Source organism: Trifolium pratense, linkage group LG4, assembly GCF_020283565.1.
Source record: "Trifolium pratense cultivar HEN17-A07 linkage group LG4, ARS_RC_1.1, whole genome shotgun sequence".
Classification (NCBI taxonomy): domain Eukaryota; kingdom Viridiplantae; phylum Streptophyta; class Magnoliopsida; order Fabales; family Fabaceae; genus Trifolium; species Trifolium pratense.
This window is the reverse complement of record NC_060062.1, coordinates 7,448,542-7,474,210: the sequence shown is the minus strand read 5'-3', so window position 1 is coordinate 7,474,210 and position 25,669 is coordinate 7,448,542. Positions and strand designations below refer to the sequence as shown.

Here is a 25,669-nt window from a genome sequence, read left to right as displayed (position 1 = left end):
CCTTACCGTCAAAATTATCTGATTTGGTGCAAATCATAATTTTTCTCACAAACTAAAATGTATCATCTCTCCGAGCTCTATCAAATTTTGGATACCTAGTTTTTATCTTTAATATAAGTCTTTGATTTGATGAGAATAGTGGTTTAGAGGATAATGGTACCAATAGCTACTTCATCATGCAATGAATGTCATTAGATGTAGATACAAATGTTAGATCATCCTCTCGAATAGGAGTTTTGAAATTGATTTTAGATTAAGTTGTTAGACTATGTGTCCATTGAATCACCATGCTGCATTTAGTCTAGAGTTGTTGCACCCAACTCTGCAAGTCAGTAGCCTACTAGAACATATATTGTTATGAAATGGCTAATGAGTTTGAGATGATTCTCTTTTGAGATTGTTTAAGGCAAATTAAAGCTTGTTACTAATTAATATACTTACAAATTACAATATAAACTTGCAACTTATAAATTATTTTTGGATTAAATAAATAAATAAATAAAGAGTTTATTTATGATGTCAAATCAATAAATGTTTACAGGTATGAATTGGACTATCATGTAGCTATGTGTTGAAAAAATAGGCTAACATTTTGCCTTTATTATTAATAATAATAATAATAATATCAACTAAACAAATAATATTAGCATTAATACAAAATAGTAAGAGTACTAAGTATTTATTTTGTAATTAACTAAAGAATGTATAATGTCCTCAACACTTAGGATAATTAGCTGGTGGAGGAGGAATTGTGGTTTCTGGAGTAGGTCCATTCTCAACCTCAAAAGCCATTCCTAATCCCCATGGCAAATGTGTTTCCAAATGACAATGCATAAACCAAATACCTGCATTATAGAATTGAAATCAAAGTTAATTAATGGCTTTTGATCTAAAAAAATTAGGAAAGATTTCTATCTAATCAATTAAAGTAGTTAAGTTAATGAAAGAAATAAAACCAACCTGGATTATTTGCTTGAAATCTAATAACAGCCCATCCACCAACAGGTACAGAAATAGTGTTACGCATTTGAGGATTAAAAAGATTAAACTTTCGTTCATCTCTAGTAGAATTATAATTCCCAAAACCTTGAGCTAAAACATGGAAATTATATCCATGAATATGAATAGGATGATTCTCCGCGCCTAAAATAGCATTATTCTGAAGTACAATCTGAACCGTTGAATTAAACTTCAGAGTCTTGATTTTTGTTGACTTAGGCGCGAATGCAAGAGGGTCGGCAGGATCAATGTTCATTAATGCAGGATCAGTATAGTTAAATTCAAAAACTGGTTTATTTGGAAAATCTTTTGTGTATATACCGTTACTAGCATTACGGTAAAATGCTTCTAATAATGAGTAACGTTTACCCTTAGGAAGAACAAATGATTCATTATTCATGTTTGCTGAAAGTCTTGAGTTAAGTACAACACAACGTCCTGGTCCTGGATTTATGCATGTTTCTAAACCAATTCCAAATGATATGAACATATCTTCATCAACTTTACGTGGTACTCGAACCCAATGTCTGCTAGTTGTTAACCCTGTTTATAGAGGATAACTGATAAGTTAGTTTATAGAAGATAAATTAGTTTATAGCAAATAAGCTATCTGATTGAAACACTATTTTATCATACCTGTAACGTTGGTGTAAAACTTGTGAGCTGTTGGTGTATCGTGTTCATCGGGTAAAATTGGCATTATAGGTGTTTTTGTTGTGGAATTAGCACCATCATAAATAATAACTCCTCTAGTGGTAATGTTATTGGTTCCGACATTCGACGAACGATATGGTGTGAAAACCATATAATAAGAATCAACAGCTTGGTTGGTTCTTAAGAGAACATCAACAGTTTGGCCAGGCGCTAACACAATAACATCGGTGTTATAATGTTCCGTGTAGATAGCGTCCATAGCTACAACTGTTAAAGTATGATTCGCTACCTTAAAGAAATGTTGTTCATTGAGTGCAGCATTGATAACACGAAGTAAGTAGGTTTTTCCTCGCTTCACTTTGAGCGTGTAAGTTTCTGAAATATAAACAAAAATGTTAAAATAATTATAATTATGATGTACAATTCAATTGAAAATAATGTAGGTGTAAAATCCAAGATATAAATTTCTTGAACATTATTAAGACTTACTATCTTGAGAGCAATTAAACAAATCACCAGGGAAGCCATTAATTGTGGATGCAATTGATTCCAATGGTGGGTTACCAGTATCAGTTGCATTTCTCTCAACTTCTTCAACATTAGCATTCCACCACTCCCCTGCAATTAATTATGATCTATGTCAATTAACAAAATAATTTTACACGGACGTCCAATTAAACTTCAGAATTTAGATTTTTATGTAGATATTTTAGGAAATATATTCCTAAATATCATGACTTGATTGAATGTTTGTGTAAATTTTGTACGATATCTATATGCATACAAATTAAAACTCATGAAAATGAATTCAGATTCCATGTTTTCACCGATTGTACATATTCACGAAGTCAGTACATTAAGTAGTTATTAGATCAATATTAGACGTTCTAAATTTCAATATAAATTTTGATTTTTCAAAACAATCTAAAATATTAATCATGAAATCATAATTCTATAAAAATTAGGCAACAATTAATAAAAGATCAAGCTATAATTAATGGAAAAAAAAGAGTACGTACCAACTACTAAGGGGACTTCTTGATAAACTTTGGGGTAAGGGTATGTGTGTCCTAGTCGTGGCTTAATGATAAGGGCACCATAAACAGTTGCACGTAGGAAAGAAGAGTGTGCATGCCACCAAAGTGTTCCTTCTTGTCCTGTTAAATTAAATTGGTATGTATAACTGCCATTAGATGGAATTGGGCATTGAGTTACATACTCTGGACCATCTGACCAAGGTGTTAAAAATTGAATGATTCCATGCCTGCATATTGAAAAATGTAACCAAATTTAGAATTATTATAGAAAAAATTCCATCCTATATCATAAGAGAAAAATATTACTACTTAAAAGGAGATGATTTTTCTTATTTGTTTTTTAAAACTCGGTATCTAAGTCAAGAACCGACTAATCCGAGGAGACCAATTCCACCGCCCATTTGGGGCTCCATTTAAAGCCATTTTTTTTATCTGTATAGACTAGCCTACCAAAATTAGCACCAGAAAAAATCGAACTTGAGACCTTGAAAAGAGCACACTCCAAGGTCTCAAGCTATGTTGTTTTTATTTTTTCTAATGATAAAAATAATTAAATTAACTTTTGTTTATCATATTTATACATCTTAATTTTTTTCCTTCATAATTTCTATTAAAAGCTATTAATTCAATATATTTAAAATTACTTTATCATGTTTAAGTTGTAAAAGAGAAAAAAAAACATGTTTAAGTTTGTCTTTTCTTTAATAAAACTAGAACGATGTTTTCTCTCCCCACCCCCCATGAATCTTTTATCCCCCCTGAGTTTCCAATTTTGCCCTTGAAAAAACTTCGGTTCGTAGAAACCGAAGTTTTTTTTTGCCTTGAAAACAAATTTCGGTTTCTAAAAACCGAAATTTACTCTGAATTTGCACTAGAAAAAATTCGGTTTCTGCGAACCGAATTTTTCACAAGGGCAAAATTGGAATATTGGGGGGTATAAAAGAAACACGGGGGGCCCGAAGAGAAAACATCAACTAGAACTAGAATATGATTAAAGAGATGAACCCATATCCAACTTGGGCTACAACAATAATTTGGGCCAATAAATGGGAAGCCCAATTAGCACTCCTAAAAGTCAATTTTTATTTCTTGCCCTTAAAAGTATCAGCCGCTTTTAAATATTTTCAAACATTTTTCAGGTCAAAGTTTCTTTGTCAATAATTAATCTCATTATATAAATTTTATATGAATTGTAAAATTAAAAATCCCTTAAACTAATCACCATGTGAAACAGAGTAATGAGTCAAAAAAATGTAAAACAAAGTGAGAATTTAAAGTCAATAATATACACAAGTATATGAATCATTAACCAATGAATTAGTCAGAAAAAAAGAAAAAAGAAGAAGATTAATTCATGCATTCATACCATATGTGCTTAATTTATCTAATATTTTTAGAGGTAAGTAGAGAAAAATGGTACCAATGAATAGTAAGGTTGTAGGGTGATTTGTTGATTACATGAATAATAACAGTGTCACCCTCTCGAGCATTAATGGTTGGTCCTGGCAAAGTTCCATTGACGGCAGTAATCACCTGTGGACGGCACAATAGCTGAAAATTGATGTCCTCAACCTGTATCAAAATAAACTTTCAATGATTAATACATGATGCAATCTCATAATACTATATAGTTTACTAACATGTGATGTGATGAAGTAATAAATAAATATCTAGAAAAAGTTCATACTTAAAATAATAGCGATGTAAATAAAACATAAAGAGGTTTAAACCAATGTTATATAAACACTATATCATTTTATTGTCTTTTGTTTTATTCATGTTTTAATTAAAAAGATTGTAAAGAAAACATAAGAAACAAAACAAATTGTTCCTTCAATATTTTTTTTATACAAAAATTTGAAAAATGAAGTGTGAGCAAGATGACAATTTAATATTTTGCCGTCGAAAAAAAAAAACTATTGAAAAATGAAAAATATATTTAATGGCATGTTTGTTTATTACCTAAAAATATTTTTGTTTTATCTCTTTTTTTTAGTTGAGCTACATATCTCATCCCCGTTTTTGAATATTTGGTGGTTCAAAATGCAAAATAAAAAAATTTAAAATATATATTTTTTGGCATCAAAATTCAAAAAATATTCAATGGCATGTTTGTTTACTTTTGAGAAAATATTTTTCTTTTATCTCTTGCTTTCACTTTTAATGAAAAAAATATGAATCCTAGATCTCAAACTCCTTAACCATTAGCTCAATTAGTTGAGCTACCTATCCCACCTTCCCGTTTTTGAATATGCGGTTGTTCAAAATGCAAGGATAAAAAATCACTTAATCATAAATATCATGAAGTATATATCTTAAAATGCAAGTATTAACTATTAACTATATCTTAAAAATTTATGTGAAGTATATATATGAAGGAAGAAATTTAGGCTAGCTAAGGAAGAAATGAGAGAGACATACATTCCAAGTGTGTTCCACGATAGCAGCAGAAGCTAATGAAGAAGCTAATAGAAGAACAAAAGGCCATGCTAGAGAATACATAAAACGTGTCATATTTGGAAAATTTATTGAAATGAAATTGTTGTCTATGTTAATGACTCCCCAAATTATATATATAAGAGAGAATGTGTGACATATATTTGACATTTTCATTATTTACGCGTTTTAGGTGTATGTTTTCTGCGATATGAAAAAAATAATATTAAACCTTTGAATTTTCGTTGGATTAAGAGGATGCAAAATTCATTATTATCACATGCTAGTTGAATAATGTAAAAAATGTCCACAAGGAAGAATAATGGAAATTCGTCAATAGCTTGTTATTTTCACCTTTTAATTGGAAATTTTGAACACAAGGTGTGGTTCTTAATTAGTTTTGACTATATGGCCTAGAAAAAATGACCCTTACGTATTTATTATTATCATATATAGTACTATACTCCCTCATGGTATATATATATATATATATATATATATATATATATATATATATATATATATATATATATATATATATATATATATATATATATATATATATATATATATATATATATATATATATATATATATATATATATATATATATATATATATATATATATATTGTGATAACATCATGGTATATTTAATATAAAATTAAAAATAACAAGCTATATATCTGAATTCCACTAAGTATGAATTTGAGGTTTTATTTTTTATCCACGTTAAAAATTGAAATGAATATGAGGTTATCCGAATTTTATGAATTTGAGTTTGAATTATCATGCCTAACAACACTTGTTAGTATGACAATTTATCTTTTTTCTTTTTATGTAATAAGAATTAAGAATAATATTGATAATAATTCCTGCGAATGTGACAAGTAAAATTGAATACTACTTAACCAACAATGAATTGATTCAAGTGGTAAGAATCTTGGTCCCCTTAAATACGTGGTCCGGGGTTCGATTCCCGACTCATGTGTATGGAAAAAATTTGGCTGGGAGGAGAGAATCCACCTTAATGTGCCCCACACGTTCCCCAATAGGTATTAGTTATCACTAACAGCAGTGAAAACTTCGAATCAATATCATGGTAAAAAAAATGAATACTACTTTCGTTCCAATATATAAGATTTTTTGCAAAATTTTGTTTTTTCATATGAGAAATGATATTTGTATAACAATTTTTGAACAACACTTGACAATTTTTTCTCTCATACTCACAGTGTATTCTTATTTTTTTTTCTCTCTCTCTATTGTTATTGTCCAATAAGAATAAGGGAAAAGAAAGTTATCCCAAAAGTTGTTCTAAAATTGTTGTTCAAATAACACACATCTTTTCATTTTATAAGACCATTTTTCTATCTGACACACCTTGTGCTAGGCCGGGCCTTAACCTGGTGTTAATATATTACATTTTTGCTTGTTCAAAAAAAAAGTTCAAGATACATTAAATTTTCACAAAAATACCTCTAATTAAATGAAGAAAAATAAAAAATCACTATTTCTCTCAATTAATAATTAAAAGATAATTTTGAAAATAGAAAATATATTATTTACAAATACTTTTCTTAATTTTTTGTACTTTTGTGAAATATGTCTTATATATTAGATATTGCATTTAAGTCGTTGTAATAAAATTGTCAACATTAACTATTGCTGTGGTAGTTAAAAGTTTGAATTAGTTATTAGAAACACGTTGGCAATTCGTTACGTTACGTATACAATATTCTACATACAAGATTACGTGTGGGTTAATGTTGGTCAAAAATAAATACCACTTTGTTATATGAAAGTCATAATGTGAGATTATAAATTCATACTATATAATTCACCAGCACCATGTAACCAAAAAAAAAAAAAAAAATTCACCAGCACCTACTTGTGTTTACTAAATTTACCTCCATATATGAACTTTTCAAAGTTTCGTATATGATCAAACTCAAAGCCTCTTGTTTTATACTATACTTCCATGATCATTCAACGAAAAAAAGTCATTTTGATATAAATAAAATTATAAATAATAATAATAATATAACAATGATAATAACATGTTATTAATTTAGCATGGCCTTGTCTTGTATGGATGCACGTAAATGAGAAATATGTTACATATATTATTAATTAATTAGTCTTTGGTAGCTGCCATTAGATAGACTCCCCACTAGGATCAATTGGTTTAGAAAAATAAATATTTGTGAAATGTTAAGGTTGCTTCTTATGTTTTTTGCGGGGCCCATGTCAAATCTTCCCTCCATCTAAGTGGCTACGTGACCATGGTCCACCATAATTAAATATATATGTACACTTTTTTATATTTTTTATTTAAGATTTATTAATAAAGAATTGTTGTGTGTACCTTAAAATCTAAGTTTTTATGTTAATTTTGAAGTTTATATTCTGCCTCATGTGCACGGTGTGTCCCACGCGTGAGACACATGGCACACCACAGACAGGGCGCACAAAAGGATGAAAAAGGAGCAAATTTGCGTGGGATAGATACACATACTTTCAACATGAGCGGAAGGGTCATGCGCAGGGTGAGTTGATCATCAACCGGACAAAAACTTTATTTTTCTAACATATTTGAAATTAAGCACGAAAAATAGAGACAAAAAAGGACCTTGGAGTCTAGGTTTTTAGAAAACACTTGGGTGTGTTTGGTTTAAGAGAAAGAAATAGGGAAGAGAGAAAAACATGAAAATCAAAGAGAGAAAATCATTGGGTGATCAAAATCTAATCACTAAAATGCTCTTTAGGGGTGGATCTAAGGTTGAGAAACACATGAGAATCACTTTTGAAGCGAGTTTCATTGTTCATCTTTGTTCTTGAGTGAAGAGAAAAAAGTAGAGAAAATGAGCATCATTGCAAAGGTGAGATTTTCATGGTACCTTTTGTTGAATTTCTAATTCAAGGGAAGAGATTGAGAAATGGGTAGAGATTGAGATTGTTCTTGGTGAATTTTGGAGCTATAATTTATTTTAACTCATTTGATCTATTGTAAATATTGGACCACTTATATTTTCTTAAGTAGTCCATCGTGAATCAGTGTTTAAAATTATTATATATTTTAACAATTGTCAATAATATTTTTTAAAAGTAAAAAAAAAATCACGAATTTTCTCATTTTACGGCTAAAATGATGATATTATTGATGTCCATTCAATATGAGTTACATATTTATTTTATGTTTTAGTGAAATAGATGCCAATTAAGCCATTATTTTAATCATAAAAATGAAGATGACTATTAACTTATACTTTCAAACAATATATATGTTGTCGTTCAAATTTTAAATATATTTTAAGTACTGATCTACGATGAACCGCTTATAAAAATGATCCTATTAAAAAAATTCTAAGAAATTAGAATTTTTTTTCCCCTAAGAAATAGATGAATTGATTCTTTGTATTTGATCCAATTATTTTGCTCTTCTTATTATCTTGTAGTCACAACAATCTTTACATACTTGCATGGTGACGTCGAGGATATCGTTGATAGAGTTAAAATATTTATTTGATGGTGGCTCAAGACTCAGGTTTTAGTTATGATTCTTATCTTTGGAGGTCATTTGAAGTTTGTATGACATATAAAATAAAGGTTATATCCAATAATACGTACACGTCGTTTTAAGTTTTAACAAACTAAAAATCTTCTTTTGTTTCAAAAAAAAAAACCTAAAAATCTTTTGATTTTGACAACACAGGGAAAAAACGTAACGTTTGTTTGAGAGAGATTTTTGAAATTGGTATTAGAGGTGAGGGCTTTGGAGGACTAAGTATATATTTTAAAATATGCACCCAAAAAAAGAGAGTACATTTTTAAAATATATTTATTATTTTTAACTTGAAATAATAACATGATTTATCTAACCATATAATATTTCAATTACACATTCATTTTTAAACAACATTTTAAGATCTGTTAAAAAATAAGGGACTGGACAAGACAACTTAAGTTGTACTGTGATTGATTTTAAAACTGTTTGAGAGTGGACAAATTGGGGGCCAAAGAAGCAACTAAGTTTGGTCTAGTGGTGAGAGGTTTGAGTAGTAAGCATGAGGTCTTCAGTTCGATTCTCTGCTTCATTGTAAAAAAAAAAAAAAAAAACTAGGGTCAAAGGATTCGACAACTGAAATTCATGTCTCCCACTAAACCATGAGACAACTTTTTATCCTCTCCACAATTTGTCTAAATACTAAAAGAACATACACCAAAATTTTAGTTATATGCGTAATGATCACAATTCATGATTTTATCACAAAAAATTATCATAATTCATGAGCTACAAAAATTTACCCAATCGATATCAATGTCAATGCATGTGTTTCGTTAGGTAAATGTTTGACATCTTTTTTTTTAGTCAACAATGTTTTTATTTGAACGTAAATGTTGACATATTTTATTCCATTTTTTAGCATGCAAGATTAGACGAGAACGGGTCGTTTGTATTTGCAAATTGCACTGTGCAAAACATGTTTTGCAACTAGATTTTTATTTTCCACATGTTTATAGTCAAAATAAAAAAGATGTGAAATCTTTGGTCATGTAATTTATTTTTCTTGGACACATTTTTTCAACTTTTGAGATAGTTGCTTAAACGATACGCTATTTACTTTTATATTTTCTGATCATAAACTTGCTTTAGGATATCAAAAAAATGACTACTACACTAATAATATATGAAAAAACATTTTATGGAACGTCAAATCAAAGAAATTAAGTAAAACCATGCTTTCGATATTAAATATAGAAAAATCTAATGAGGGCTCTTCAACATTGGATCAAAAATCAAATATGAAAATATAGACATTTTTATTTAAAGTCAGATGAAGTATAAATTTTGGATTTCGACTCTATGTCAAACAAATTCATTTATATGAAGAAAAACACATTCTTTATAGTACATATTTTCAAAATAAAAATACATTTCAAATATATATAATTTTTTTTATCAATTTCAAATATATTTTAATATACTATTTATTGAAATTCATATATTTCTCTCACTAAATTTATATTGAAAACTTTAATTTTTGGTGGGGCTCATTCAAATTTTAACTAAAATAATATGCGTTAAAAAAAATATACTCCCTCTGGTCACTATTATAAGTAAATTAGACTTTTTTGATACAGTAAAAAAGTGATGTATTTTGTTCATAATATGAACCACGTATGCATCCATTTTCCAATGTACAAAAAGTCAAATTTTCTTATAATAGCGATTAAAGAAAATATTAAATTAAGAAGTGTGCTTATAATGTTGACGAGTTTTAGTTTATCTCCCTGTAATATATTTTTTGATTACTGCTTGTAATGCTAAGATTCAGTCCTTTTAGTCTCTCTTTTGAATATGTTGAGTTAAGATTCTATCATTTTTTCTTATTGTTAATGAATTTTATTTCACGTTATCATTTGTAAAGAATCTTGTAATGCCATGTTAACCAAAAAAAAAAAAAAACTGGAAATGTCATAGAAGTTTCCAATTGCTTTTCAACAAAAACAAACATTTATGTCATTATGCGTGAGTTTCTGTTTATGCAAGCGTCTCAATGTCATAAAAAAAAAATGCAAGCTTCTATATAATTTTTGTATGCATGAAAACAAATTAGAAAGTTATGTGAAATTCACTATTCCAACACTTTAGCAAAAAAACAAACAAATCCTTTGTCTTTTTCCACAAAAAACCAAAATAGTGACACTTTCCCAATCATCAAGGAAATTTCATCCTTTTTCATTTTTCCAACACATGCTATGGATAAATTAAATGACATGTAAAAAAATAAGAGCTATCAATTAATTTCTCACTAAATCTTCTTTGGTTCTGTTATGGCTTCCAAGGAAGAACCAAAATTTCCTTTGAGACTTTTGGTTGACAAAGAAAAAAACCGTGTAGTTGTAGCTGAATCAAAAAGTGATTTAATAGACATTTTGTTTAGTTTTCTAACACTTCCATTAGGAACCATCATTAGGCTAGTCTCCAATAATCAACATGATTATATTCATGAAATTAATGATCAACCACAAGAAATATTTGGTTGTATCAATAATCTTTATAAGAGTGTTGAAAATTTAAGTGATGGTGTTTTTTGGAACAATATTTGCAAGACAATGTTACTTCGACCGCGCAACTCTTGCGAGTCACTTTGCAAGAAGTTGAAGGTGAATTTAGATGATTCGGAATCAATTAAGTATTTCATGTGTGGAAAATGTTGTAGAGGGAGTAAAGGGTTTTTGAGTACTTTTGTTGGTGCTAGTTGTTCTTGTGGGAAATTGATGGACAAAGAAATGAAGTTGTATGGAGATTTTAGTGAAGAGAGTAGTTATAATTTTGATGATGGTGTTTTTGTTAAGAAGGGAAGTTTGTATTTGATTTTTGATGATTTGAAAGTGTTGCAAAATTCTCCTGGTAACTCTGCCCAGCAACTCATTCAACTAGGTTACAAAAACTTTAACAAGTTGACACAAATTTCCTTGAATATTGGCTTAAAGGAGGTAATATAATTTCTTCTATATCTTTTTATACATTTTTCATGGCAATGTTTTTTTTTAATCATGTCATTGATGTAAGATATCCACCGATTTTATCGATGACTAATCTTATTGAGGAACCTGACTGACCATCTTCAGTGAAGTCTTTCCTCGTAATAGCAATATTTTTTTTTCTTCCATTTACAAGGTTTGAAATATGAGATATTGTTTAAAAGATCCGAATTCAATTCTACTCATACCAACCTAATATTTGCCATGACAAGTTTGTTAATTAAAATGTGATTCAATGTGATGGATATATTTAGATTCCTTATATTACACTTTAAAATGAATTAATTAGGAGCAAAAAGTAAGTTTTCAAATGATTTTTTTTTTAGGACTTGCATTTTTTTGTTAATTTTTGTAAACTTGTGTATGGGAGATATTAAAATTTCCTAGTTTAATAATATGTGTTTTTTGGCTTTAATACAGTTTTGGTCCCCCTATTTTAAAAAATTTGAATTTTTGATCCCCTATTTTAAAAGTGAGCAGTTTTGATCCCCTATTTTGGTTTTTGTGGAGTTTTAGTCCCCCAATACATTTTGATAAATTTTTTGATGACGTGTCAAATTCATTAATGATGTGACGGTCTCTATATTTGACAAACATATTCCACGTCATTAATTTTTTTTCTTTAATTCAAACATTATATTTTAAAAATATTAAAACCATTAAATAATTAAATAAATAATTAACAATAATAATTATTAAATAGTAAACTGAAGCTAAGAAGAAAAAAAAAACGCAGAAGAAATCAGAAACTCATCCCCCAAATCATGGAACTCTAACGAAGAGATCTTCTTCGACGATAAAGAGCTTAAAATTGAATGCGGTGGTCTTCTATCGTTTAGTAATAGTAACATGTTTTATTGCACAACAAAATTAAGAAAAATAATTACGTAGATACTCTTGTGATATGTTTAGTGATTTATCTATATATCTATTTATCGATTTGGGGGATGAGTTTCTGATTTCTTACTTCTGCGTTTTTTTCTTCTTAGCTTCAGTTTACTGTTTAATAATTATTATTGTTAATTATTTATTTAATTATTTAATGGTTTTAATATTTTTAAAATATAATGTTTGAATTAAAGGAAAAAAATTAATGATGTGGAATATGTTTGTCAACTATGGAGACTGCCATGTCATTAATGAACTTGACATGTCATCAAAAATTTGATCAAAATGTATTGGGGGACTAAAACTCCAAAAAAACTAAAATAGGGGGATCAAAACTGCTCAATTTTAAAATAGGGGAATCAAAAGTTTAAAATTTTCAAAATAGAGTGATCAAAACTGCATTAAAGCCGTGTTTTTTTGTGAACTAGTTTAATCTTATGCTTATGCCTATTTTAACATTTCAGATTTTGGACATATTAAAGCAATCATTAATCTCCAAGACTCCTCTCACTGACATATTTTTGGCAAATGAAGAATTTATAAGGATGTACACATTCACACCAAAACAAGGACCAAAAGTAGAAAAATGGACCAACATAAAACTTAAAGTAATGGTGAGAAAATCAAAGAAAAAGATACTATATGCTGAAGCTGAGGGAGATTTTGTTGATTTTCTATTAAGTTTCCTCACAACACCTATTGGATCAATTCTAGAACAATTAAATGGAAATTTTTCTCTTGGATGCATGGAAAATTTGCACCAAAGTGTGAAAGAATTTAATCCTTCATGGTTCATAAGACCTTTAGGCAATCCTTTACCAAATCCAAAAGTAGCTTCTCAATTTGGTTTTATGAAGCAACCACTAATAAATATTTGTGAAGAAAAAGTACCTATTTATTGGTATGGTAAAGGTGTGGTTAAAAATTATATATGCTATTCTAATGTGAATGGAGTGATTTCAAAGAATAAAAGTGTTATTAAAAATCCAGAAGCCATGAAACTTTTTGATCCAAGATCATCTTATGGCACTATTGAATCTGCTTTGGGTTTTGTTAAGAGGCCTTCATTATTTATTGTGTGGGATGATTTACAAGTGACACCATTGGTTAATACTTCTAGCATTTCATTTTTGCATAAGATGAATGTACCATTGGATGATTTGGAAGAGCATGTAGTGAGCATTGGAGAAATAGAGGTAATAATCATTATTAATTAATTTTATTGTTATGTAAATCTTGTTACTTGGAAATATAATTATTAGATTAATGAATTAACCAAGAAATAAAATTTAGTCTATTTGATCGACTTTAAAATAAATAACCATTAATATATTATATTCCCTCGGTTATGCAATATATCCAAAAACAAATCATTTGTCCTCCCCCATTTTTTATGTCATTTTAAGATATCAATGAAGTATTAATATTAGGGGTGTATATGGGTTGGGCAAATCCGGTCGATCCGGTCAAACCCACCCAATCCAACCCAAAAGTGTGGGTTGGGTCGGGCAAGTGGGTGGATATGGATTTTAAAAATGAAAAATCCATTAAAAAAATCAGGTTTCGGGTAAAACCGGACCCAACCCAAAAAACCCACTAACCGTGCTATGTTTCTTGAAATTTTTTTATGAAAATACTAAAGATTTTTTGATTTGATTATTAAATATTTTTATATTGAAAATGAGTTATACTATTTTTTACGAAAATAAAAAAGATTGAATAATTTTTATAAACAAATATGATAACTTTTCACATTATTTTTTTAAAATTTTAAAAAATTGAATAATTTTCATAAACAAATATAGTGATTCATGGTTTAGTCATTTGATATTAAAAAAAACAAAAAAATCATTTGGATAACACGCTATCCAACCCGTAAATTAGTAGATTTACACAAAAAAATGGGTGATTATTTTTTATAGTGAAAAAAAGTTACCCTATTTTTCAAGAAGATATATTGATTGAGTTATTTTTTATGAGAAAATATGATGATTCAATATTTAGATATTTAATAAAAAAAATAATAAAATAATTTGGGTAACCCACAACCCAACCCAATCCAACCCGAAAATTAGTGGATTTTCCCAACCCGGCCCAATGTTATAACGGGTGGTTATTTTACTAAACCCAACCCGGAGTACCATATGTGGTTTGGGTTTTGGTTTTGGCCAAACCCAACCCAATCCGGCCCACGTACACCCCTAATTAATATTATTTTTTCTGTTATACCATTTATTATTTATTACTCTCGTGTTTTTTAAAATTCTTCTAATTTTTTTCCATGATACGTACTATTAGGTGTAATTTTGTAAAGTATGTCATAATTTCTTTTTCTCGTATAAAATAAACTATATTTCTAACTTGCATGAGATTCGTTAAAATGACATACTCCATCCGTTCTAAAATATAAGCAAAAGCGAGTCAAAGAAACTTGATGTATTTGGTTAAAAATTTAGACCAAATAATCCACTTTTGTTTATATTTTGGGACGGAGGGAGTATTTTAGAACAAAACAAAATAATACTATGATCTCTATATTTGAGCAGGCACTGAACTTGTTGGGAGCTTCTTTGACTTCATCTAAAGAGGCTTTGACAGAAGGCTTGTTTCACCTCCTAAAGAAGCCAAAGGATGAAGCTATTGCTTGAATGAATTGATCAGTGTGTTATATTAATTCTCAATGTTTTTAGTTAGTCTCCTAGAGACTAATGTATTTCTTCTGGACTTACTTTTGTGTCTTGGTTTGATTTGTAATGAAGCATTTCAGTTTATTATATGTTGTTTTATTTAAATATGATAAGTCATTAATTAGAATAATAAGTTCAAGCTTAATAAAACTCAATCTAGAGTCGTTGTAGTGACAACAAGCGGAAACTCTTCTTGCGTCATGAAAGGATAAATAATAGTATATACTTCTAAACAAGCGGAAGATTTTACAAAATTCTAGTATTAGTTAAAAACTTAAAATGTTATATATAGACACACAAGATTAAAATAATATTCTGCACACAAAATATTAATATTTGTTTATTATATTTTTAAATTATTTTATTTATTTATAATGATTTTTAATATTATCATGACTTTTATAAAATATTTTATCAAACAAATTTTAAATTAGAGCTGATTTTTAAAAAGAAAATCATCAAATAACTTAACTTTATTCATAAAGTACTTAATTTTAACTTTATTTTAAAATAACTTTTAAATTGTAAGAACTAGGGTCAAATGGTACCTACAATAAGAAATAGAAAAGAAAAAAACAAATCTATACTAATCTAATTTTTTTTTGTCAAGTAATTTAGTGGTTAGAACATCCACCTTAAATGTGAATAAGTGGAATGTCTGGGATTTGAACCCAAGCTCTTGTACATATAGTATGATGTTCCTACCAACTGAACTAAATTCACTTGTACCTAATCTAACTAAAACAAAGAAAGCACATTATTTATCGGCAATAAAATGACATTTACCGATTATTTGATTGTTTGTGTATAGAATTCAATTAATTCATTATTATTACTATTATTGTTGGTATAATTGCAGGTGTTTATTTTTTCTATTTTTTCAGATTATTTTTTGTGAAGTTTTTTTTTTTTGTTTTTTAAACGGCTAAATTTTATTAATAACGTAACGAGTAAACTGTTAAATACCCCCTGAAATTTTTAAAATTCATCAAATACCCCATGAAATTTAGAAATAGGCAATACCCCTGAAATTTTAAAAAGCCAATCAAATTGCCCACTCGAACTACCAGTCAGAGTTCATGTCAGGGGGCAATTTGATTGACTTTTTAAAATTTCAGGGGGGGTATTTACCTATTTTAAAATTTCAGGGGGTATTTGACGAATTTTAAAATTTCAGGGAGATATTTGACAGTTTACTCATAATGTAACTGAGTGCAAGACGAGCACAGTTCGTAAAATCACCTCATACAAAAACTCTCTCTTAACAAAGGAAGAATTTCAACAACACCAATGGTAAGCCCTAAAAAACCCTTAAAATCACAAAAGCGGACAAACAAATCCAAAACTAACAACACAAAAGCGGCGTCAAGGCAATTTGCAATAGAAATAATTTAATGGAAATAGACTATTAATAGAAATAGAAATAAGGGAAAAAAAAATCTGTGAATGACAAAAATATCCAATTCACCAAACACGTGATTGAGAATCTGAATTAAATTAATACTCCTTATTTTAGGTTGATTGGTTCAAGTTAGAGAGAGTTGAGGCGAGAATCTGAATTATTATGGAAAAAGATAAAGACAAAAATAAAACATAAATAACCAATAATAATTCAAAACAATGATAGAGACAACTTATTAATATTTCCAGTCCCACATTTAGAACCGCATCTTTTTTCTTAATTTTTGTTCCATTTCATTCTGTTACTTCCATACCGCGATTTTCTCCAACCATGCGTAACTCCACGGCGGCTTCAGCCGCAACATCAACCTACGCCGCCACAACTCCATATCGGCTATAACATCTAACAAACTTCATCCATCATCAACAAAAGCACCAATACGCTCTTCAAGCTTAGATTTGGTACTTCTTTTACTCAAATCTCGGCCACTCACTTCATACACATCTCTCAGAGACATGCTTTCTCCCAAGGCCGACATCAACTCTCCAACTGCCTCCGACGCCAACAATTCTGGCTTTGTGATCTCAATCCGTAATCGTCTTGTTAAACAAGCTGCTCTGGCATATCTGCAGCCGATGTCTTCTTCTGTGGAAAACTCCTTTAACTCATCTGCCCCTAACTTTCTCCACAGAATTTTCCACCGTATCTCCTCCGACAATACTGTCGACGATTACATGTAATTAATAATTAGAGGAGTAAAAATTTTTGACACTTACTTTTTATAATAGTATACTTCATCCGTTTTTTTCTTATTAGGTTCAATGAATAACCATTAATGTATATGGTCTATATTATAGATCAACACATCGATTATTCTAAAAGTGAATTTTCACTTATAGTAGGAAATGTAGGGAGTACGTTAGAAAAATAAGAATTTTTAGTACTCGTGTGTTTCCAACAATATGTCTTATTTTTATGCATGTGTGCCAAAATAAGAAATTGAAAAAAAAATACAAAAGAATAGATGAAAACATGTGACACATGAAACATATAAACATATAAGTAATTATATTTTGATAAAATAATAGAATATTGTAAAATTTTATGCAATCTAAATATAATAAATTTTTAAATAAATAATAGGTACATAAATGTAATAGGGGTTTCGTAAAAATAAAATAAGTGGGGTTAAAATTTATAATACAATCACTTTATATTTCTATCATATATAATAGTCATTCTTACATGACATGCATGATTTAAAGAGTCATATTTAATACATGAAAATGAAGAGAAAAAAAATGAAAGAAATATTATTCTTTACAAGATATATTGATGGGTACGTATATAGTAGTTGGTGCTATTTATTGAGAAAATCAAGATTTTTTGACATGTATATTTTCAACCAACACCAACAATATTTAATATTGAAATGCACGACTATAGTCATAATTAATTCATGAGAATAAGAGAAAATCAATTGAATGTGAATTATCTAATATTTAAAATAGATTTTTTAATTTAAAATAAATAATATATTAATTTTTTATATTTTCTTTAATTAATATTCATCACACTTAAATTTCTAGACTAAAAATAAAATTCTTAATATCAGATATATATATATATATATATATATATATATATATATATATATATATATATATATATATATATATATATGACGTAAACTCTATCAGTTTATGAGTCAAGTTTACATTTCAATTCCACCTAGACTAAACGAGTTGATGTAAAAACTCAATTCTGACAACCTTGCTTTGGATGCTGTTTGAGCAGAAATCATGAGTCCAATTATAGCTATGCCACCAAATCATACTTGGTATGATTGGAGGAGAGAATGGATCGTCTCAATTTTTTTTTTCTTTCAATTTTCCTCAATTTTCACATCACAACCATTAATTAATTTTTCTTCACTTCTTTTAAATATATATATTATCCTATATTTGTAATTTAATGGTCTAAAATGTCACATTATTTCCTCAATTTTATTTTCCAATTGAGAGAATCCTCTCGGGATTGGTGGGATGCCATCCTTTGTAGAGACCCTTTATACCTTCTTTATTTAATACTTTTCGTATGACATCTGCCGCTGTAATTCCTTTGTTACCAACCATTAGTTTTTTTTTTAAGCAACCATTAGGTTTTTTTTTTTTTTTTTTGAAGCAACCATTAGGTTCTTAGTTATCTGAAAATGTTAAATTAGTTAGTTAATGTTAAGTAGACCAGATATCTTTTTTGTTTTTTAGTTAATGAAAGAGAATAGACATTTTATAATCAGGAAAATGTGTATAAAATAATAACAAAAGCAAACATATAGTAGAAATTTATAAATGTTGAATGATGTTAGTTGACTGTGTGCAGTCGTGTAATCACGTATCTTTATTGTCTGATCTCGCACGATCGAAACATTCAAAATTTAGCCACCGAAAATTTACTTTTTATAAAATCAAAATATATCTTTATCGTAGACCGTCTGATAAGATATCCGCGACTGCATGTTGTAGACCGTCTAATCAGAAATTTGCAATTACATGTTTATTGTAGATCGGCTGATCAGAAATCTGCAACTGCATATACAGTCAATAATTGCACAGGTTCCATGTCCGAAAATTAGAGGTGTCCAGATATATTTTGTTGTCTCCCCAATTAGAGGTGACTAGATTGAGAACATGCACCTTATGCTAATGATATTTATACACATTTAAAAACTATAGAAAAGTTTCAAAGAGAAAATTCTGATATATCTTATTATTCACAGAGGGCATAATTATATATACAACTTCTCTTCCTAATGTCTCTCCATAATAATAGGAGGCTTTAAAACTGAAAATTAAATTACAGCTATACAAATCAATTGATATAAAAAATATCTAGAATGACACTAATTGACTTATTTCAACACCCCCCTTCAAGTTGGTGCATGGATGTCACACATTCCCAACTTGAGTAGAGATTCGTTAAACACCTTGCTTGCTACTCCTTTAGTGAGCATATCAGCTAATTGTTGCTCAGATCTTACAAACGGAAAAACAATTGTCCCGGCTTCAAGTTTCTCCTTGATGAAATGTCTATCAATTTCAACATGTTTTGTTCGATCATGTTGGACAGGATTATGAGCAATCTCTATGGCAGATGTATTGTCACAATGTAAACTCATAGCCTCTTTTGGCTCAAAATCCAAGTCTGACAATACACTTTTTACCCATAACAGTTCACACATTCCAAGTGTCATACCTCTAAACTCTGCTTCAGCACTTGATCTAGCTACTACCGGTTGCTTTTTACTTCTCCAAGTTACAAGGTTCCCTCCTACAAAAGTGAAATATCCTGAGGTAGATCTTCTATCATCTGCTGAACCTGCCCAATCGGCATCTGTGTATCCTTCTACCCTCAAGTGACCATTGTTTGAGAACAATATTCCTTTACCTGGAGTGGATTTCAAATACCTTAATATCCGCTCTACAGCATCCATATGAGGCTTACGCGGATCATGCATAAACTGACTAACAACATTCACTGCATAAGTTATGTCTGGTCGCGTATGAGAGAGATAAATCAGCTTTCCTACCAAACTTTGGTACCTCCCTTTGTCTGTGATGTTTGAGTTTAGGCAATGAAAGAGCTTATGATTCTGTTCAATAGGAGTTTCTGCTGGTTTAGAGGCAAGCAACCCAGTTTCAGATAGCAAATCAAGAGTATACTTTCTTTGGCATAGAAAAATGCCATGTTTTGATCTCGCTACTTCAATACCCAAAAAATATTTGAGGTCTCCAAGTTGTTTCATCTCAAATTCAGAGGTAAGGTATTTTTGCAAACTAGAAATTTCATCTTGGTCATTTCCTGTAACTATCATATCATCTACATAAATAATCAAGGCAGTAATTTTACCTTCTCCTTTCTTCAAAAATAAGGTGTGATCCGAGTTACTGGCTTTATAGCCAAAGGTCTTCATAGATTTAGTGAACCTTCCAAACCATGCTCTTGGAGATTGTTTTAACCCATATAGAGCCTTCTTTAATTTGCAAACCTTCGATCCATTAGAATCTACCATACCTGGTGGAGTGTCCATATAAATTTCTTCTAAAATTTCTCCATGTAGGAAAGCATTTTTGACATCAAATTGTAGAAGAGGCCAATCTTGGTTTGCTGCTACTGACAAAAGTATCCTCACAGTGTTGAGCTTGGCTACTGGCGCAAATGTCTCTTGATAATCTACACCATAAGACTGAGTGTAACCTTTAGCCACTAGTCGTGCTTTATACCTGTCAATTGTTCCATCAGCTTTGTGTTTAATTGTAAAAACCCATCTGCACCCCACCGTTTTCTTCCCTCTTGGTAAAGTTACAAGATCCCAAGTGTTGTTTTTTTCTAGAGCTGTCATCTCCTCAGCCATTGCTTCAGTCCATTTAGGATCTGCCAAAGCTTCCTGTACATTACTAGGAATAGAAATTGAGGATAATTGAGATACAAAAGATGCATAAGACCGAGATAACTTGTGAGACGACACATAATTACTAATGGGATATTTAACTTTGGATTGGAGGTCTGGTTCATATCTGACGAGAGGTTTACCACGGTTAGAACGAGGTGGAAGATTATATTGGACATTAGTAGATTCGGTGTTAGGTGTGTTGGTGGTATCATGCAAACAAGGATTAATTTCATTCAAAACAGAGTCAATTTCAGAATCAGAAACAAGATCAACTTCATCTATACTTCTATCAGTAGGGAAAGGATCAAGAGTTACCTCTGAAGAGTCAAGTTGAACACGCGGAGAAGATTGAGCTAGTTGGTTATGATCAGGAGACGTTGTATTATCTATAGTTAATAGGTCCATATTTAGGATTGGCTCAGTACCTGCAGAGTGATCCTCACAAGATAATTTATTTTCACGAAATAATTTTGTATTTGTGATGTCAAACATACTAACATCATGATGCTGCACTTCACTCTCATTCCCCCCTTGAAGTGTAGAATCAACATAAAAAAAGTTATCTTCAAGAAATGTTACATCCATAGAAATATAAAATCTTTTTGATATTGGATGGTAAGCACGATAACCTTTTTGAGTTGATCCATACCCAACAAAGACGCATTTAATGGCTCGTTTATCAAGTTTTGAACGTTGATGTGGGTGTAAGTGAACATATATAACACATCCAAAAATACGAGGTGGTAAATAAACAATAGGGGGAAGAACATGATGATCAGACAATACATCTAGTGGTCTTCTAAAGTTGTGAACACTAGAAGGGGTTCGATTAATCAAATAAACTGCAGAGTTCACAGCCTCGCCCCATAGATGACATGGAACATTACCATCTATTAGGAGTGATCTTGTCACCTCTAATATATGTCTATTTTTCCTCTCAGCCACTCCATTTTGTTGGGGTGAATATGGACATGTAGTTTGATGCAAAATGCCTTTAGAGTTCAAGAACTCTGTTAATTCTTTTTTAAAATATTCCCCTCCATTGTCTGATCTAATAACCTTTATACATGTGTTAAATTGTGTTTCTATCATCTGATAAAACGAACGAAACACGTCATTCACATCACTTTTATGTTTAAGTAAATATACCTAAGTTACCCGAGTACAATCATCAACAAAACTGATAAACCATTTTCTTCCATTATGCGTAGATTGTGGGGAAGGACCCTGTGTGTACTAATGAAAAAGGGAAAACAGATTTTTTATTGCTTAAGGGAAAAACAACACGATGGCTTTTTGCCATTACACAAGTTTCACAAAGAAAATCTGAAATATTGCATTTATGAAATAACGATGGAAATAATTTCTTTAGATAACTAAAAGAAGGATGTCCCAATCTTCTATGCCATAGCCAAATTTCTTTTTTATTTTTATCTTGTATGAGATCACTCGCAAGATGAGCCAATGCTCCTTTATGGGCTTGTTGTGAGACTTTTTCAAGATAATACAACCCTTCATTGTGTCTACCACTGCCAATCTTCTCCTTGGTATGCATATTCTGAAAAAAACAATGGGTTGGATAAAACATAGCAACACAAGAATGTGACTTGGTTAATTTACTAACAGAGATAAGATTACAATTTAGAGTAGGAACAAATAAGACATCTGGTATTGATAGGGAAGGTGAGAGGGATACAGTACCAACACCTTCAATAGGAGATTTGACTCCATTGGCATTAATAATGACAGTTTTGGAACAATAAGGAGAAAAATTAGTAAATATGTGAGGATCACAAGTCATATGATCAGAAGCACCTGTATCAATTATCCAATCACTACTCCTAGTAACAACAGAAAGATTAAGAGCAGAGTTAGATATACCTGACTTTGTTACAAATCCAGTAGCAGTAGAAACATGGCCTTTAATATTTTCTGCCTTGTTATTGGAAGTAGATTTGCCTTTTGGGTGCCAATCTGGATAGCCATGGAGCTTAAAACATCCCTCAATGAAATGATTATCCCCATTACAGTGGGTACACTTGCGAACTCCTTTCTTAGGATACTTCTTGACAGCAAGGGCAGACCCCTCAGAAGACTCACTACCAAGCATAGCTTCTTGGCGATTTGCCTCAGCACAAACAATTGCATAAACAGCTTGAACGCTTGGGAGTGGAGTTGTAGCAAGAACACGACCACGGACTCCATCCAAGTGTGAATCCAAACCAGCCAAAAAAATATAAACACGCTGAGAATTAACAGTGTTGTTATATTTCTCAACATCTTTAGTACACTCCATGGTACAATTTGCAATGGCATCATACTCTTGCCACAACCTTTTTAATTTTCCAAAATATATAATCACAGAGCCTCCATTTTGATGAGTAGAAATTACCTCACGGTATAATTGATATGCCCTAGACGCATCTTGATTGACTGAATACGTCTCTTTGACGGTGTCCCATATTTCCTTCGCCGTAGCCAAACGAAGGAAGAGTGATCTGATGTCTTTGGTCATAGAGTCAAGAAGCCATGACTTAACCAAACAGTTTTCATCCTCCCATGTTTCATACTCATCAGATTTCTCATCTTTTGGTGCAGCCTTTGTTCCAGAGACATAACCCCAACGTTTTCTGCCTCGGATCTTGTTTTGGGCGTTTAGTGACCACTCAGGGTAGTTGGTTCCGTCAAGTCGTTCAGGTGTAAGCGCGGAAGAATACTCCTGTAGATGGAGAGTAGTCGACCCAGCATCAGATTTATTTTTACTAGAAGACTCCATCAGAAATTACTCAAAGAAACCAAAGTAACCGATTCCAATATTAGGGATTTCGGTCAGGCTCGCGATACCATATAGAAAAGTTTCAAAGAGAAAATTCTGATATATCTTATTATTCACAGAGGGCATAATTATATATACAACTTCTCTTCCTAATGTCTCTCCATAATAATAGGAGGCTTTAAAACTGAAAATTAAATTACAGCTATACAAATCAATTGATATAAAAAATATCTAGAATGACACTAATTGACTTATTTCAACAAAAACAAAAACCAAAATTGTAATAATAGAATACTTGCAATATTTCCAGGCACAGATATGGCTTGCGTTGCGCCACCAATAAAGATGATACCATCGATCCTGCTTCTTTATATATAAAAAGTTTCTTGTTGTCTTCAATTACAAATTTATTCAGTATATGATAAGAAATTTCTCTGAGTCTTATATCAATGGTACCCATGTATGTATATCAATGTGGATGGTATATATATTAGATGTTACTGTGGCTCCAAATCCCTTGTATAGTCCTTGCAAACCGTTGTCAGAGATCACTTTTCCCACCACAGATGTGAATGTCTTCTCTGTTGATGCATTTTGCATCTTTGTCTTCACAACATTTAACGGAAATAGTGCCGAGTGTGTTAGCCCAAATCTTTGAGGAAGAAGATGAAACTTTGAATGGATCTTTGAAGTAACTTGGAAAATGAGTAAATAGAGAATATATTCGGATCTGGATTCCGTGCAGTCAGGTTGTTGGTACAGTCGTGCATTCACGCTATTTATAACTGTCCTATCAAGATTGGACGGTCATGATATAAAATTGGTATTAATTGAATGCATTTGTTTAAACCGTTCGATCAGGATCAGACGACTATAAAGTGACTGCACGAAAAATTCAACTGCACAAAATTCATTTCCAATAGATGAACCTTTGTATATTTTTTTCTTAATAATCTAATCAAACAATAGATACAAAGACTATGTGGACATCCCAATTATGTTTACATTCTGAAGCGACTTATCCATTACCATATTATCATAATCATATAATAGAATAAAAAGGAATATATGTACAAAAAAAAAAAAAGAGAATATATACAACATGTGAGGACTGAGGACCATGCCAAACCCATGAAAAACAATATAAGAAAGTCAAGAGGCTTAGAAAATCTAAAAAAATAAAAATCAAATTGGTCAGTTTTACGTTCATTAAATAAGTGATACACTCCCCCTGTTCCAAAATATATGAAAAATTGGTCAAGTGAATGTATTTGGTCCAAATTTTAAATTAAATTCATCAAATTTCTTTGATTCATTTTTACTTATATTTTGAGATGTGAGGACAAAAGTGAATGTATTTCTGTAAAAAAAATAAAAAATAAATGTATTTGGTACTATATTTATATCACAAAATACTATATTTATTCACTGAACCTAATTCACTGCAACTAATTATATATATTTTTTTTCTATAATAGGAAACAAATAATAATATTATGATGTTTTTTATTATATGTGTATCATACATTCGATAAGGTTTATTCTTATCCATTTGACTTTTATTTTTATGGATATTTTTTTTTAGTAAATATTGAATAATTACTTATATTTAATTTAAGAAATAAATAAATTGCATCCATATCCATTTGTATTTTCTTTTTATGGATAAATCTTTTTTTAATAAATATTGAATAATGCTACTTATATTTCATTTAAGAATAAATCTCTTCATTTTGCTTGTTTTCTCAAATTCATTCTCAGTAAGAGCTTATAACTGAAGAGCTTA

At 30.2% G+C, this 25,669-nt stretch overlaps 2 protein-coding genes across 2 annotated transcripts; one reads left to right on the top strand and one right to left on the bottom strand.

Annotated features, from left to right (window-relative positions):
* Positions 1-489: 489 nt before the first annotated feature.
* LOC123923708 (laccase-7-like) lies at positions 490-5,276 on the bottom strand. Its single transcript, XM_045976424.1, has 7 exons — positions 5,112-5,276; positions 4,111-4,262; positions 2,673-2,917; positions 2,143-2,271; positions 1,636-2,028; positions 961-1,542; positions 490-845 (listed from the first exon to the last, which is right to left on the bottom strand). Exons 1-7 carry the CDS (start codon positions 5,202-5,204, stop codon positions 715-717), a joined length of 1,725 nt encoding a protein of 574 aa, XP_045832380.1. The 5' UTR covers positions 5,205-5,276; the 3' UTR covers positions 490-714.
* A 5,442-nt stretch (positions 5,277-10,718) lies between these two features.
* LOC123882046 lies at positions 10,719-15,359 on the top strand. Its single transcript, XM_045930830.1, has 3 exons — positions 10,719-11,629; positions 13,030-13,761; positions 15,112-15,359. Exons 1-3 carry the CDS (start codon positions 10,964-10,966, stop codon positions 15,211-15,213), a joined length of 1,500 nt encoding a protein of 499 aa, XP_045786786.1. The 5' UTR covers positions 10,719-10,963; the 3' UTR covers positions 15,214-15,359.
* Positions 15,360-25,669: the final 10,310 nt, after the last annotated feature.